At 39.8% G+C, this 18,480-nt stretch overlaps 1 protein-coding gene across 3 annotated transcripts in view; it reads right to left on the bottom strand.

Moving 5' to 3' along the window:
• Window positions 1–16,737: 16,737 nt before the first annotated feature.
• LOC138173643 (WD repeat-containing protein 25-like) overlaps window positions 16,738–18,480 on the bottom strand; it is a 287,285-nt gene continuing 285,542 nt past the window's right edge. For all 3 annotated transcript variants that reach the window (XM_069103694.1, XM_069103692.1, XM_069103693.1), the window contains one exon: window positions 16,738–16,964. In XM_069103694.1, the coding sequence (XP_068959795.1) occupies window positions 16,939–16,964 (26 nt within the window). In that variant the 3' untranslated portion in view covers window positions 16,738–16,938. The remainder of the gene's footprint in view (window positions 16,965–18,480) is intronic.

The raw sequence follows: 18,480 nt of genomic DNA, 5'->3' as shown, positions 1-18,480 counted from the left end.
CCCAAGGAGGATTGATTGGCTTTGTGGAGAGGGGAAATGCAAACTTTATGCCCTGGCTATGTGAACAGTCATTCATCCCCATCAGCCTGCCAGTTCTTTTAAAGCAGGGATCATTTCATTCTCTGCACTTGTATTCTTAGCACCATGCTAGGTAGCCCTGAAGTCAGGAGAACCTGAGTTCCAGTCCACCCTCAGACACTTACTAGCTGTGTCGCCCTGGGCAAGTCACTTAACCTTCTTTGTCTCAGTTCATCTTCTATAAAATGAGCTGGAAAAGGAAAAGCAAGACCAGTCCAGTGTCTTTGCCAAGAAAACCTCAAATGAGGGAAACTGAATCAGACACTACTGAAGCAACTTCAATAACAACAACAAATAGTTATTGATGGATTGATTTCCAGCTGTTCAAACCTTAGCATATCTCACTTTCTCCACGTAGCTCATCCTCTTATGCTCAGCCCATATAAATAATAGAATCATAAGGTGTACCGCCAAAAGGCAACTTAGAGATCATCTTGTCTAATATTCTTATCCCACAAGTGAGAAAACGGAGGCCTAAGAATATTAAGTCAATTGTCTAGTGTTTCTTATCTAAATGCAGAAATCATGTAGCACTTTTGTTTGAACCATGGACTCTAGCACTTAATACTATTAATCTTGTTTTATAGTATCATTAGCAATAAAATTATCATTCCATATAATATATAATATGCTTATGTCAATACTGAGGGTTTGTGATGTGGTGGTCATTATGAGTCTTTTCTCCACCAGTGTAGACTGTACCCTTTCTACATCTTTAAGAGATGGTCTTCACGAGTCAATATGGCCAAAAACTCATTATCACCCTATGACCAACATGGGGATAAGGCTCTCTGAGCTTAGCTGGGCTGCTCTCTAGAAGCCAGATCCATTGCTGGGTCTGTGCTTGGGCTTTCTCGTTTGGCAGGATTGCTTCCAAACCAGCAAGTTCCTGATGGATTTCTTATTGTGGTTTGTGGTGTTCTGGATGGTTTCATGCAGCCATGTTGAAGGACCAGAGGAGATGGAAGCCCTTTTGTAGACCCTTATCCCTCAGGAATGGCTGGACTCTTGGAAATTGGCCATTGAAACTGATGAGGCTGCTTTGAAAAGGCTTCATTTGGTCTGATGCCTAAAGGGTGTGAATTTCATGCATTAGGTTTTCTCTTTAACTCTTAGAAGTAGAGCAGCAAGAATTGTTTTCAAGTGGAGACACCTGGGTAGGTAAATGAATAGAATCAAGATTTAGAGCTGGAAGGAATCTAGCAATCACCTGGCCCAATGTCCTCATTCTACTGATGAGGAAACTGAGCCCAAATGGAAAATATCCCACAGATATTTTGCCCAATATCCCCTAGATATTAGACAATAACAATAATAATAATAATAATAATAATAATAGTTGGGCATATATAATAGAGGGCAGCCAGGTAGCCCAGTGGATAGAGTGCCAGGAAGTCAGGAAGACCTGAGTTCAAATCTAGTCTTAGACACTAGCTGTGCCACCCTGGGCAAGTCACTTAGCCCTGTTTGCCTCAGTTTCCTCATCTGTAAAATGAGCTAGAGAAGGAAATGGCAAACCACTCCAGTATCTCTGCCAAGAAAACCCCAAATGGGGTCACAAAAGAGTCCGACACAACTGCAAAATGACTGAACAGCTGCAATACCAGTTGACACTCATGGCATTTTACAAAGTAGCTTTTCATGACAATAACTCTGTGAAGCATTATAGTGTTGCTGCTATTGTTAGCATCGTTTTACAGTTTAAGAAACTACAGTTTAAGGAGACTGTCATTGCCTGAGTTCACCCTAGCCAGTAAGCGGGGTTTCAAGTCCAGGGCACAGCATCATAATAAATTAGAGTTGAAAGAGAGCTCACTGAAGCCCCTCTTAGATAAGTGACTCGCCCTGAGGTCACACAGCTGGCGTGGGACAGAAGCAGGATTTAAACTGGGTTCTCTACCTCCAAATCCAGGGCTCTTTCTATACCTGTCAACAGAGGTCTTGCTGTAGATGATGTTTGTATGTATTGTGATTGTGTGCAACTCAGTGTATGCAGGTGTATGTTCTGTTTTTTGTCAGATCTGACTATGACAGAAAAGATGTCATTATTATTCTAACTAATAACATCTTGCTATAGCAGTTTAAGGTTTACAAGACGCTTTCCTCACATTCCCCTGTATAGTAGGTAGTGTAAATATCTGAACCTCCATTTTAAAGGGAAATTGAACCCAAGTTTTGAATGTAAGCTCCTTGAGGTCTGAGACTGCTTTGGTTTTTGTCTCTATGTCCCCAGAATCTAGCGCACTGCCTTGACCCTGGTATATATACACTTAAATGCTCATTGAATCTAATTGAATGACACTCTACACTGTATTCTACTTCTCTGTGCACATATCATTGCCACTCACCCCGTAGTTTGGAAAATAAAAAACAGAGACTACCATTTTTCCTCTTATCCCGAATGCCTAGTACACTGCCTTGCATATAGGTGCATAATAAACATGTATGAAACTTGAATTTAAATTTGATATGACTTGCATATGGTCACACAGCTTTTAAATTCTTATAGAGCTGTCCAAAAAGGGAATTGGTTGCCTTGGGAGATAGTAAGTTTCTCATCATTGGAGGCATTCAAGTAAAGAATGAATCACCATTTGTTGAGAGGTTGCAGAAGGAATTCAGGTTCAATAAGACCAGCAGGTCTTTTCCAACTTTGAGATTCTGTAATTTCTATGTTGACCTATCAAAGTGAGAAAATAGGTGTTGTTTGAGTGGAATAGAGACATGGACAAGGGAACTCATCTATTAAATGTTAATTGTGAGCCAGATCCTGTTCTTGGCACTGCTCTGGAGATAAAATTTAATACAACAAAGCCCCCAACATCTGGCTGTGATTCTTTGTGATTCTCTGTAGGTTTGGGGCTCTGATGATGCTATACACTCCCCCTTGTCAAGCCTGGGATCCTGGCCACCTCTTTTCCTAGGAACCCTTCACATAGTTGTCCTACCAGGAGGTATATTCCCTAACTAATCAGTAACCCAGCCCCAGGAATCCCAATTTTTCTACTAATTCAATTCAACAAATGTTTACCAAATACCACTCTAGGTCAAGTTAAGTAATGTGGATATAAAGATTGAAAAAATTACAGTAATGAGCTTGCAGTCTATTGGGAAGAATAAGATTCATTTGGACAAATAAATGTGATCCAAGGCAGGAGGTATGACTGAGGTGAAAGAGAGATCCAAAGTACTCGAAGGAAAACTGAAGGAGTTCTTTTTTGGGCCTAACCTAAGTTTATCCAATTACAGATGGATGAGATGATCATAGATTTATAACTGGAAGAACTCTAGAGGTCATTCTAGACCAACCCCCTCATTTTATAGATGAAGATATTGAAGTCTAAGGTCACACAAGTTGGAAGTTGAAAGGGCAGGATTTGAATTCATATTCAACTTCAAATCTTACTTTCAGAAGGGGCTGCCTGCTAGCTCTTTTGATGTAATTAGAGAAGTTCTGACCCAGAGAATATCCTCTTACAAGCCAGCTAGCAATGTGTGAAAGCAATCTAGCTGAGACTTTTGGACAATAGGTCCTGACTCTGGTGGAACAAGAGATTGAATTCTTTGTGTGTGTGTGTGTGTGTGTGTGTGTGTGTGTTCTGTTGTGTTTGTGTATGAGTCTCAAGTCCTTACTGATAGTGAAAATGTCTCTTATGCCATAAAATAGTATAGACTCAGAATTACTGCTGACCGTTGATGCCATATCATTTGGCCTTAAATTTCCTTACCTCACTCATCTTTATAGCTTTGTCTACAATTTTGACCAAAGAGAAGCCACACAGGGTGGGTTCTGGTATTTGGTGACTTCACTCAGACTGGTTCTGAAATGCTCTGACACAAGTTGTCATATATATCAATGAAGGAAGTTGTCATTATTAAGTATTTAATACTATCTCTTCCCCCACAAAGTTCAGTTAACAAGACCCTTCCTCTCTCTAGGCCATAGTTCACCCATATGTACAGTAAGAAGACTGGACTAAATCACCAAGGTTGCTCCCAGTTCTAAAATCCTACATGGAATTCTAGGGGGCAACTAGGTGGCAAAGCAGACAGAGTGCCAAGCCTAGAGTCAGGAAAACTCATCTTCCTGAGTTCAGATCTGGCCTCAGACACTTACTAGCTATGTGACCCTGGGCAAGTCACTTAACCCTATTTGCTTCAGTTTCCTCATCTGCAAAATAAGCAGGAGAAGGACATGGCAAACCACTCCAGTATCTTTGCCGAGAAAATACAAAATAGGGTCACGAAGAGTCAAATATGACTAGAATTACTGAACAACAACAAATATAATATCCTATATCCTAAACCTTTATTAAAGGAATAAGTAGAAAAACATGTGAGTAGCATTATTGGTTTACCTCTAAAGTCCCTTCCAACTTCAAATCCTGTCTTTCTATCTGCCAGCTGCTTCTGACCATCTCTACTACCCAGAATGCACTTTGCTACTACAGATTGTGAAAGAAAGAATTCAATCCAATTCAACTAAACAAGCCGTTATTAAGTTCCTACTATATGCCAGGTACTGTGATGGGTTCTGAAAATACAAATGCAATCAATGAGACAATCCCTAATTTCAAGGACCTTATACTTCTCAGATAGGAAAATACAAAGTATGACTCAAGTGGTAGAGAGATTGGGGTGGGGATGGGAAATCAGAGAAAGGCCTTTCTTTGGTCTGGTGGTTGGAGGTGGCACCTGAAAAAGCCAGGGATTCTTGGAGGGGAAGGTGAGGAAAGCATGTGCTCCAGCCATAGGAGAGAGCCCGAGCAAAGGCAGGGTTTGTAAGAGAGAATGCTGATAAATAGGAGCATGTAGAGAATAATTTTATAGCTATATACATATATTTGTATGTGTGTGTGCATATACACACATTTGTGTCTAATGGTAGCCATTTCTACAATGGAGGCACAAAGAAAAAAAAGAAAATTGCATGATTCTGTTATAATATACTTAAAAGTAGTTGTACATGATAGATTTGCAGCTTCAGGTGCATTCTAATGGGGAGACAATATGCACATATATAGATAGGTATATGCAAAACATACAAATAAAAAGGCAAGGTAACTTTGGAGGAAGGCACTAGAAGCTGAGGGCACTAGGAAAGGATCTCTTGAAGTATGTGGTGTTGAACTGAGTCTCAAAGAAAATCAGATTCCAGAAAACAGAAGAATAAAAGAGGACATTTCAGCATGGGGCACGGCCAGTCCAAAGGCCTGCAGATGGGAATGGAGCCTCACGTTTAAGAAGCAGGAAACTGGCCAGCATAGCCAGACCAAAAATAATGTGTAAATAACTGGAAAAGGAGGAAAGGGCCAGCTTGCGAAGAGGTTTAAAAAATGCCATATTAAAGAATATATACATTTATCCTGGATGTAATAGGGAATTTATTGATTAAGTCTCAGTTTCTTCATCTGTGAAGCAGAGGTAACAAAGCTAAAATTAAAAATCTCTGCCATCAAAGAACTTAAATTTTACAGGAGTTATACAGCTAGGTACACAGATAAATAAACATAAAATAGTTTCATGAGACAGAGGGTACTAATATTGAGGGAGGTATATGTGGGGGAAGGTTGTGGCAGAAAACTTCAGCGGGAAGTGGCTCCAAGTGTTTGAAGAAAGCCAGAGAATCTTGGAAATGCTGGTGCACTTCCACCCCTACAGATCAGTGATGGGAATGTACGGATATGGTGCATACACTAAGAACCCTTTCCCATCTTCTCACTTTTGTTCTTACCTTCCTTGAGTAGGGAAAGCCTCCTCTTAGCTTCCTTCATAGCCTCTCATTGAAAAGAGAGGCATTCTTCAAATCCCCATTCAAAAGCAGCCTTCTCTAGGAAGCTTTCCACAATCCCAAGTCATAAATGGCCTTTCTTTCCTCAGACCCACAAAGGTCACTTACACTTTTCTCAAGTTCTATTTGTTCTGTTCAGGAACATGTCTTAGAGACAAGGACTGGACTTGGAGTTTCATTGGTTTAGGAAACTCCCCATTGTTTGCTACACTCCACAACTTTTGGTTTCAGAGTTTCCTAGATCCCTGTGAGGTTCAGTGATTTGCCCTGGGTCAAAACTCAGTCTTTCTGGCTCTAAGGCCTGCTCTTTACCTAAAACATTAGGCTAACTCACCTATCTCTTTCTTATTAAACTGAGGTCTGTGAGGACAGGGACCTTTCTCATTTATGTGTCTCCCTCCCTCCCACTAAGCTTAGTATCAGGTAGGCAGCAGGGGTTCGAGAAATATTTCTTTTGGAGTCAAAGGTGACTTTCTAGCTGTTATGAATGGGAGAACAATAGTACCATACCTTTTTCCTCTGGTAAGAGTCATTCAAAATCCAACTCTGGAAATCCTTGATGACAGGGACTATGTCTTCTTTGCATTCTCAGAACTCTTGTGCAGGGACCCCCAAGCATGAAAAGCTATGGATGGTCAGGTAAGACGGACTCGTGCTGCACATATGAGGACAGCATCCTTGGCCTCAGCTCCGTGCAGGCAGGGACCATTTTCTTTGTTAAGCTTTATGCTTTTTCCCTGCTCCAGCACTCAAAATACAATTAGGCATTTACTAAGCATTTGTTGAATGAAATCAAATACCTCATGGTATCACAGAATGCAGAATGTCAGAGAAGGAAGGGACTAGAACCCAGGTCATATATGGACTAATTAAGTGCTATTTTTAATTCTCTAAATTATTTTTAATTCTCTAAATTTACTAATTTACTTCCAACTAGGTGCAAATTTTAATGCTTTTAATTATAATTTAATTCATGAATTATTCATGTTAATAACTCCAGTAGAAATGCACAACTCCTATTTTAGTAACTGGAATCCAAGTGAAAATGGACTTCCTCAGGTGACAGGCAATTCTCCCAACCTGGAGTTTTGGCAGAGGCAGAGGGGACCACCTGATTCCTATTCAGATATTCTGGGTGCCCTCTGAGGTCCCTTCCTCTTCTAAGGCTCTGTGATGATTCCATGAACATTCATTTCCTGTCTCTCACAATGCACTTACCACATAATGCTTTGTTGTCAATTCCTTCTCTGATGCCTTATCCAGAGATGGCCCTGGGTTCTTGAAGGCTAGAGCTGTGGAGCACAAGGTCTAGGCAAATCCTCTCATGCCAGCAAAGCCTTTGAGTGTAGCCCTGGCAAAAGACTAGAAGTAAAAAAAAAACTAGGAGGGAGGTGAACACCACTGGAAAGCTGGCACCTTGGGGATGGATTACTTTGGCCACAGCAACTCACAAAACTCAGCTTGGATGAAAGGAAGACCCACACCTATGAAAGCATGAATCTTCTACAACTCTGAAGTAAAGCATATTCCGTTTTTCAATTACATACTCCTTAAGGACAAAGACTTTCTTCTTTATGCCTCACAACTCTAAGTCTAAGGTCTGGTTCAGGTGCTGAGGAATTGTTTGTTCAGCAAATGAATGGATGACTGTGGCAGGGAAATGTCAGTGCTATTGAGATTCTGCATCAAAGAAGGCTGTTAAATTCCTTGGAGACAGATCATGTGCATTCATTAGCCTGCCCCCATCAAATACTGCAGCACTATGGAAAGAGCCCTAGATAGACTGACTAGGTCTGAGTTGAGTGAGTGAGTGAGTAAAAGAAAAAAAAGCACTTAGCAAATGCTTACTATGTTCTAGACACTGTGCTGGGCACTGGGGATATAAATACAAGCAGGCTAGATAGTCCCTGCCCCCAAAGAGCTTACAGTCTAACAGGGGAAGATAGCACAAGGGGGGTGGGGGTGGCACACAGCATGGAGATGCCCAAAAGTGTTGTGACCGGAGCTAAAGGAAGTAGAAAAATAAAAAGTTCACCAATCAGAGCCCAGGGCCACAGAGATGAGAATCTAAGGGTCAAGAGAGTTTTTAGTCCTAATTATGTCACTAATTGCCTGCTTTGTCCTGGACAAGTCACTTCCCTTGAAAATGGGGAGGGGGGGCATAGATGGTCTCTAAAGTCCCATCCAAAATTATTTTTTTTTTTTGCGGGAAATTGGGGTTAAGTGACTTGCCCAAAGTCACATGGCTAGTAAGTGTCAAGTGTCTGAGGCCGGATTTGAACTCAGGTCCTCCTGACTCCAGGACCAAAATTCTATTCACAGCATCACCTAGCCACCCTGTCCCATCCAATTCTTAACATTAGTTAGGAATTTAATAACTTTTATCTAAGATATATATTCATAATTCTATATGTAAATAGAATTCTATAATTCTAATGCCGCTTCCAGCTATGATATCCTTTATTCCAAGGTTCCTTTTGGTTTACTGTGTGGTTTCTGAGTTGACTCTGTAGCTGTGTTCCAATAAAAATAAGTATGCGGAGGAAATCTTGTCCAGCTATTCATTTTAACAACAGAAAGTGAGACTCATGAGAGGGGGTAAGGGAGGGCACAAGACCAGGAGGGTGGCAAGGAGGAGAGGGAGAAGGTATTCTGAAGGCTGGCCCCAGGGTGATTTTACAAAAGCCCAGTCCTTGACACTTTGCCAACAAAAAGGAAGTAGTGGGCTGCAGATGTGTTCTTTTTGAGTAAATGTGCATCAGCTTCTTTCAAAACATAACAGCTCTCTCAAGGACAGGGTCTGCGTGTCAGCTACATTGCTACTGCCTTAAGGCATGTGGATTCCTACCATCTTAAGATCCCAAAATGTGGATATTCCTTTTGGCTGGATTTGATGTGTTTTATTATTCTTATTTTTGCTCATTCAGTAGCTCTTAGCAGCTAAAAATAGAAGAGCTCATTATCTTTCTACATCCACACATTAGGTCCCTAGAACTGAGGGCTGTTGGCTATGTAAACCTCCTTGTCTATGTTAATAGCAAACTGCTCTGAACTTAACTTCAGTGTTTACTTTCCGGAATTAAAGGGGAGAGGAAAGGAGGAAGGATGGGAAATGACAAGGTAGAAGCAGCTCCATACACTATGTGCATTTTAATGTGGATCAAGACCCTTTAAAATCCTAGTTAAAGTATTTGGGAGGCAGGTGGGGGAAACTTAAAAGTTCATCTTGGCCAATTCTTCCTTTCTATGGGTGAAGAAACTAAGACCCAGAAAAGCCATGTGGGGCAGGGACTAAGCAGCAGAGTTAGGATTTGACCCCCCAGGTTGTCAGACTCCAAACTTGATGTTTTTGTCCTACACTGTGAAGCCTCTCCTGATGGTTGGGGCTGAAAGAATATTAGCGATCATTTAGTTCATTTTATTTATTTATTTTGGCAAGGCAATAAAGGTTAAGTGACTTGCCCAGTTCACATAGCTAGTGTCAAGTGTCTGAGGTCAAATTTGAACTCAGGTCCTCCTGACTACAGGGTCGGGTATTTTATCTACTGTATCACCTAGCTATCCCCATTTAGTTCATTTGAAAGAAGAGGAAACTGGGGCCTAGAGAAGGGAAATAACTTGCCCAAGGTCACACAGCTATCATCCTAAAGCTCAGCTTTGGTCAAATTTAGACTTAAGACTAGAACATTTTTTCTATTAATTAATTATCCAGAAGTGGAAAGGGCAGCCTCAGGAGGCAGTGGATTTCCTAAGAGGTCTGGATCCAGCATTTTACCCCCAAGTATATATTTGAACAGATTGCCTTCCAACTCTGAAATTCTGTGATTCTATAAATTAAATTTGAGGTAGGAACACCAAATGGGAAACTATTACTTTCAGGAACTAGCCTTTTAATAGCCCAGACAAAGGGTTCCAATTCAGGTCTTTGTCTTTTTTTTTCTAAATCAAAAAAATCTAATAGCTGGAAAGGACCTCAGAGAACATCTAATCCAATCCTTCCCTGACTAGGAATCCCCTCTACAATATCAAGCTTCTGCCTGAAGCCTTTCAATGATGAGGTACTTAAATGAAGGAATGAATGATGGATGGATAGATGGATGAATGAATGAATGAAAGAAATGAATGAATGAATACTACTTATGGCAGAGATAGCATCAGGTCAGAGGCTGTCTCCACATTTAATGTTCCTAATGTAGTGTCACCTAGCAATCCATGGAAAATGTCCCAATAAATCAGGGCAAAGCATTTCCTATTGGATAGCATGGGCTTCCCCAAAGGTAGTAAGCAGCTAGGGAGAATTTTTGCAGCTGGTGACAAATCTCCCACAATCATTAGATGTCACAAAACCCAAACAGACACAAGAGAAAAGAAGGTTAATGCCTGCAGCACAGCTTCCAATTATAGGCATTTCCCATTGGTAATGGTGTCACTGCCCTCTGGGCAGACCTTGCTCTGGTAAAGACAGTGGAGTTTTCTTGCTAATGAATATTATCTTTTGACCCAGAACCAGGAATTCAGTTATTCAATTCGACAAGCACTGACTACATGCCTACTCTGTGGCCTGGCACTGTGCTGAATGTTTGGGAGGAGGCTAGAGGAGATGACACAACTAAGTGTGATAAAAGCCATGATAAGTACAGAGCAGAGAATCACACAAAGTAATCCAGGAAAATGTGAGGTAAGCATTTTTGTCTGGGGTGGGATCAGGGAGGACTTAGTTCTTGAAAAGCACTTTGAAGGAAGAGAAAGGATTTCATCAGACAGAAATTGAATTCAAGTCAACAAATATTTATTAAGCACCTATTATGTTCTAGTCTTCATACTAGGTGCTAGGAATACAAAAACAAAGATATGCCCAGGTACTTAAATACAAAATATATACAGAGCAATTTGGGGAGAAGGGTGCTGGGGGAGGGCAGAGGGAGAGGGTAGCATTAACAACTGGAAGGAAAAAAGAAAGACCTTCAGGAAGAGTAGTAGTGGAGGGGCGGCCAGGTGGCTCAGCGAATAAGAGCACCGATCCCAGTGCTGGGATGACCTGGGATCGAATCCGGGCTCTGATACTTAGCACCACACCCAGAAATAACTGGCCGTGTAACCTTGAGCAAGTTACTTAACCCCAATTGCTTAAAAAAAAAAAAGTAGTAGTGGAGAAATTAGAACAGTTTGCCTGGAATGTGTCATACATAATGGTGAAGGGAAGGGAGTAGGGAGAAATAATGTGAACTAAATCTGGAAAGATAGACTGGAGCTAGACTGAAAAGGGCTTTAAATGCTAAACAAATCCTAGAGGCAACAGGAAGCCATTGATGCTTCATAAGCAAAAGAGTGACATGGTCAGTCCATAGGAATGTCACTCTGGGGAGTATAAACAGGAAAGTGGAGAGACTGGAGGCAGGAAGATCATTTAGGAAGTTCGTTGAGAGGGGATGGTCTGAATAAAGATGTAAGTGGTCTAAGTGGAAAGAAAGAGACAGGTAGGTTTGCACAGGTGAGGAGTGAATGTACAAATGGTGGGAGATGAGAGGACAAGATCGGGAAACATTCATGAAGAAGGTTAGATCAGAGTCATGTTGAGGGCCTTAAAAGGCAGGCTGGGAAAAACTTCTAATCTTTTCCAATAGGCTATTATCAGTGAAGGTTTTTGAGCAAAAGAGTGACATGGTGAGGCCAATGTATTAAGATCATTTTGGCAAATGTGAGAAGGATGGTCTGGGGAAGGGAGTCTGGAGGGAAGGAGACTCATTAGAGGTGTATTATAAGAGTTCACAGAAAAAAGTCATGAAGTCCCAAATTAAGAAAAGACAGACTTTCTGCTGCCTTATTATATCCTTACTATGTATACATTTTTTTCTTGACAGATTTTCCCCCTAAATCCCTGAGCATATCTATATCTGTTGCTATCTTATGTCTTTATTTTCATCACTAGTACAGTAGAAGGAACCTTGGATTTAAAGTTAAAGGACCTGGGTTGGAATCCCAACTTTACAACTTGCTATATGAATGACTTTGGGCAAGTCACTTAGTGTGGGCCTAAGCTCTGCTCTATATAAAATGAGGGGGTTGTGTTAGATAACTTCTAAGGTCCCTTCCATTGTCCTATATCTGAGAGGCCATATGGAGTATAGGTTAGAGGGAGAGGTGTTAGAAAACCCATGTTCAGTTCTTGATTTTGCTACTTAGGACACATGAATTGTGGGCAAGTAACTTAGAATCATAAAATCTCAAAGTTAGAAGACAACTCAGAAGACATCTAGTTCGAATCTTGTCTGAATCATAAATCCCCTTGGCAACATATCCAACAGAATCTGCTTGAAGACTTCCAGTTAGAGGGAATGCAACACCTCCTAAAATAGTCTACACCTATTTCATGTGTCTAAGCCTTTATTTCCTCATCTAAAAAAAAATAAGGAAAATGACCCTTCCCTTTTATCCTCATAGGACTGGTGCACAGCCAAATGAAATACAGAATATGAAAGCACTTAGTGAAGGGATCAATCCTGATGCTTATACATTTGTGGCTGAAATCAGCTGAGTGGGCAAGCTAATGTCCCCAGGTTTAGAGATAATCCAGACAGATCTCCTCAATTTTTAAAAATCTAAGTCTTTATTTCTTTTTTTCCTTTTGTATTAACTGAGGATGTGGGGTTCTAAATTATGTTTTATATCAACTTTATTTTTAAATGTATTCCTCTACCTACCCTACCACCCCAATCTAGTGGGTCATTTCTTATAACAGATTAAAGAAGAAGAAAAAATAATTCTGTAAAATCTATAAAATCAATACATCAACCATTTCTGACTTCATATATGATATTCCCCAATCAATCAATAAATAAGTACCTAGCTTGATACCCAAGCCCTGCACTAGGTGCTAGAGGCACAAAAATAATCTGATACTCCCAATGAACTTATATCCAAATGGGTAGTTAGTTAATATCCATAGTTGACCACTTCTACAAAGAAGAAAGGGAAGTGTATTTTCTCAACTCTTCTCTAAAGCCAGGCCTCAACCACTTCATACTATGAATAAGGAAACTAAGACCCAATGATTTATAAAAGCTTGGAGAAATAATAATTAATTAAATAATTTTAATTGAAGCTCACATAAATAATCTATAGCAGAGTTAGGATTAGAACCCAGGTCCACTGACTCCCATGTTCCAGGGTTCTCCCCATGATACCACTTCAATTGCAGGCATTTCCTTTCATGTCTCATTATCTATTGCCTAAAGCACTTTTATAATAAGTCCTAACTCCCATTTCCATAATTCACAGAAGACTTTGTGTACAAAACCTTGTCAGATTAGGTAGTATAATTATAAAGATCTCCATTTTACAAATTAAGAAACTGAGGTACAGGGTGTAGTCAAGATGGCAGAGTAGAAACAGGACTTCCTCGCAGCTCCGGCTCCCACCAACCCCAATTCATGTAAAAAATGACTCTAGAGAAACTTTGGAGCTACAGAACCCACAAAATGACACAGAGAAGCTAACCTCCCATGGAAGACAGCCTGGCAGGCCGGCAGGAAGGGGCCAGCACAGCACTCTGGCAGCTGAGCCCAGACCCGCTTGAGCCAGAGGTCTTAGCCCCAGGGCAGCCTAACCAGCCACTGGCTGGAGGGACTTCAGATCACCAGCAGCTGTGGCGGTTTCCAGAAGTATCAATCCATAGATGCAAAGGACAAAGTGAGAGGTCAGTGCAGTGTGGATTTTGAGACCTGGGAATTCAGAGTACTATCTGGCCTTAAGCAGCAGGCAGCCACTGCCACATGGTAGCTTCAACTCCTGGCCTGCAGAATGTAGGGGGACCAAGTGACCAATCTGAGGGGTGATCACTCTTGCTTTAACCTGCTTGGATCTGGATTGCAGTCTAGGGTGGAGGTCCTGGGGTGTGCAACCAGCTTGCCAGAATGTATGGAGGCTTCAGAGAGGGCACCCAACTAATACCTTCAGCAGCTAAGAAAACCCCAGCATTTGGAATAAAGCTCCTGTTTCTGGTAGCAGAGTCCTACTGTGGCAAAAAGCTCAAAAGTCAAGTAATTGAGTGGCAAAGTGAGCAGGCAAAGGAAGCAAAGCACACAGTGCAACCCAACTTTACACTCCTATTTTGGGGACAAAAAGGATCAAAGCATGGAACAGAAGGAAGACAGTGAAGTCAGAACTCCTGCACCAAAAGCTTCCAAGAAAAATATGAACTAGTTACAGGACATAGAGGAGCTTAAAAAGGATTTAGAAAATCAAATAAGAGAAATGGAAGAAAAATTGGGAAGAGAAATGAGAACCATGCAAGAAAATTATGAAATGAGAGTCAACAACCTGACTGAAGAAAATAACACCTTAAAAAGTAGACTAACTCAGATGGCAAAAGAGGCTCAAAATGGCAATGAGGAAAAGAATGCCTCAAAAAGCCAAATTTGCCAGATGGAAAAAGAATCTCAAAAGCTCAATGAAGAGAATCATTCCTTCAGATTTAGATTGAAGCAAATGGAACCTAGTGACTTTATGAGAAATCAAGAAACTATTAAAAAGATCCAAACAAATTAAAAAATAGAAGGCAATGTGAAATGTATCATGGGAAAACCACTGACCTGGAAAATAGATCCAGGAGAGATCATTTAAAAATTATTGGACTACCTGAAAGCCATTATCAAAAAAAGAACCTAGAAATCATCCTTCAAGAAATTCTCAAGGAAAACTGCCCTGATGTTTTAGAACCAGAGGGCAAAATAGAGGTTCAAAGAGTCCACCAATCACCTCCTGAAAAAGATTCCAAAAAGAAAACTCCTAGGAATATTATAGTCAGGTTCTGGAGTTCCCAGATGAAGGAGAAAATATTACAAGCAACCAGGAAGAAACAATTTCAATATTGTGGAAACACAATCATGATAACTCAGGACCTGGAAGTTTCTACATTGAGGGATGGAAGGGGTTGGAATATGATATTTCATAGGTCAAAGGAGCTGGGATTAAAACCGAGAATCACTGACACAGCAAAACTGAGTATCATATTCCAGGGGAAAATATGGTCATTCAGTGGAATAGAGGACTTTCAAGCATTCTTGATGAACAAACCAGAGTTGAATAGAAATTTGACATTCAGATACAAGAACAAGAGAAGTTTGAGAAGATAAACAGGGAAAAAAAATAACAAGGAACTTATCAAAGTTTAACTACGTATATTCCTACATGGAAAAATGATAATTGTAACTTTTGAAACTTTTCTCAGTATGAGAATAGTTGAAGGGAATAGAAATGTATATATGTGTGTATGTATATAACATATGTATGTATATGTGTATGTATGTATACATACATGTGTCTATATAGGAGGGTATATGGGAATATCAATATGTGTGTGTGTCTACAGGTATACATAGAGGGCACAGGACCAATTCAGTAGGAAGGGATGATACTTAAAAGGTGAAATTAAGAGGTGAGAGAGGAATATAATGAGAGGAGATGGGGAGAGACAGAATGGGGTAAATTATCTCATATAGAAGAAGGAAAATTATTACAATGGAGAGGAACAACAGGAAGGCAAAAGGGAATGAGTCAACCTTATTCTCATTGATTTGGCTTAGGGAGGGAATGACATACACACTAAATAGGGTATCTCACCCTACAGGAGAGTAGAGGGAAAGGGGAGGAGAGATAATGGAAGGGAGGGCAGGCTGGGGGGAGGGAAGTTGGAAGCACCTACTTTTGAAAAGTGAAAGGATCAAAGTAGAGAATAGAACAAGTCAGGGATGGGATAGGATAGAGGTAAATATAGTCAGTCTTCCACAATATATCCACTATGGAAATGTTGTGCGTAGCTACTCATGTACAACCTATATTGAATTGCTTATTTTCCCAGTGAAGGTGGGTAACAAGGGAGGAAGGGAAAGAATCTGGAATCCAAAGTTTTAAAATCAAAAGTTCAAAAATATACATACATATTATTATTCACATTTTACATGTAACTGGGAAACGAGATATACAGGCACTGGGGCATAGAGATCCACCATGCCCTATTGGAAAGTTGAAGGGTGAATGGGGGAAGATATGGGAGAGAACAGATTGGGGGAGGGAATATTCAGTGGGAACACTGTTTTGGGGTGGTGGGTAGGGAAAATTGGGGAGAAAATTTGTAACTCAAAATCTTGTGGAAATGAATGATGTAATCTAAAAAATAAAAAAAGAGAAAAAAAAAAACAAAAGAAGATCCTATTGTTGATGATGTCCATACCAAGGGACAGTGATTTTTTAAAATATAACAATAAAACATATTACAAATAAAATTTAAAAAATAAAGAACTTTGAAATTAAAAAAAAGAAAAGAAGCTGAGGTCCAAAATGTGGTCTATCACATTCTATATCGTGTCATACTTAATTTTCCCCCTTCCCCCACAAAAAACCCCAACAACAACAAAAAAAAACCCCTCTCATCTTTCCACCTATATATCTTGGTTCTCTCTACCAGAAAAGCCCTCCTCTTCCTTAGCTGATCCTGTTTGTGTAACTCTCACAAGAACAAAGAATCCTTGAGAACAAGGAAGATACCATTTTTCCTGTCTTCTCCCTCAGAACCAAGGACAGAGCCTTACATATTAAGGTGCTAAGTTAAATGGTTGTTGAATTGAACTGAAATGACTTGTTCAACTTGTATGGCTAATTAACGGCAGAGATGGAATTCAATCCATATCTTCTGACTCTAAGTCTGTATTCTTTAATAAGCATCAATAAATATTTACTCATTAATTATTCATAAAGCAAAAACAAAAACTTTATAATGCTCCAATAGCCCCATGAGACAACCACAGTGCTCTACCATCCCTGAAGGCTTGATCAGCTTCTTTTTTTAAAAAATCACACACACAGAGGTCTCCCTTTACTGCCAGACTTTAATCTTCCCACTCCAGTCACACGTTGCTAGAACAGAGGGAAGAACTGGGTGAAATGTAGTGCCAATACATGCATGACTATGTGCAGGAAAAGTACAAATGATCCTTGAGTTATAATAATTGTAGAAATAGACGTTGCCATCAGCGCTGCCAGTCACTAAAACTGCCCCATCCGGAGAACACTCACAGGCCACAGCATAGCCTTCTACCTGCATGGTTGGAAAGAAAGAAAAATGTAAGCTACCAAGGAATATGATGAAATATAGGGTGAGAAGCAGCACGATCTGGTGCAAAACACATTGGTTTTATAATACTAACAACAGCATTTATGTAAGGCTCTAAGTTTTTCAAAGTGAATTATAAATATCATAATTTACTTTATCCTCAACGACAACTCTGGGAGGTTAATATTAATTACCCATTTTATAGATGAGGAAACTGAGGTCAAGTGGCATGCTCAAAGTTAAACTGCTAGTATCTTGGTCCAGATTCGAACTCAGATCTTCTTGACTCCAGGACCAGCACTCTATCCACAGTGGCAGAAGACCTGAATTCAAGTCAAACTGTCTATGTCAGATCTGACTCCCGCTATCTGTGTGATCTAAGATGAGTCACTTAATCTCTCTGATCCTTGGTATCCTCACTGGTAAAATGAATATTGACCTGTTATTCACAAAATGGTTGTTGTAAGGAAAGTGCTTTGTGAACCTTAAAGTTCTGTAGAATATGAATTAGCAGCAGCAACACCATATATGGAAGAGCCACCATTCTGACCAATTTCATTAAAAAATAAATTTACTGAGGCCTTTTGTCATTTTTTAAATATTTCCCAATGTACTCACCTTCACTGAATTCTCTCTTATATGATCATTATAATTTTACAGCAATATCATTAATACATTAAATCCATACCCCATTTAACATCTAAAAATTCCTTTGTAACTTTATTCAGCCAATTGCCTGAGATGTGAATTGTACATTTGTTGATGGTCAAAACTAGGACTTGAGCTCCAGTGGTACTAAGTCCCCTAAGTACCAGTCTGTTTATCATCCCATTTATAATATTGTTCCATGGAATAAACTGTCCCCTGTAACACTGTATTTACTCGATATATGCCTGACAGATAGACACCATATCATAGTGGAAAGAGTAAAAAAATTTTAAGTCAGATGACCTGGATTTAAGCTCTGGCTCTGCACTGGACAAGACCCCCATAAAAACTTCAGTTTCCTGATCTGTAAAATGGGGACAGTAATATTATTAGCATCATAGAGGAGATGGGATCTTAGAGATTATGCATCCCTGAATTAATTACTACCTTCATTGCATTATGGTATATAAAGGATGTGTTTACTATTTCTGCCTTTTTACATTTATTTGCAATATCTCTATGCCTAATACAGGGTCAATTTTTATAAAAGTTTCATGTGGTGCTGAGGAATGTGTATATTATTTAGCAGTCCTATTTAAAAGATACAATAAGTCTTTTTGCTCCAGTTTCTCCTACAATCCATTCAATTCTAAATTTTCCTTTTTGTTTATCTTTCTGTTAGAATAGCCTAAAACTTTGTGAGGAACATTAAAATCTCCTGACACTATTATTTTACTGTCTCAGTTTTCTTGTAATTCAGTATTACTTAAATTAGTCCACAGATTTGGTGTCCTACAAACTGAATTAGCAAAGATTATTTTATAGATCTAGAAAAACTAAAAAAAATTCATCT

Source organism: Petaurus breviceps, unplaced genomic scaffold (assembly GCF_028583685.1).
Source record: "Petaurus breviceps papuanus isolate PSGF00001 unplaced genomic scaffold, PetGlider_PUasm1.0 63, whole genome shotgun sequence".
In the NCBI taxonomy this organism is placed as follows: domain Eukaryota; kingdom Metazoa; phylum Chordata; class Mammalia; order Diprotodontia; family Petauridae; genus Petaurus; species Petaurus breviceps.
This window is presented reverse-complemented; position numbering and strand designations above follow the sequence as displayed.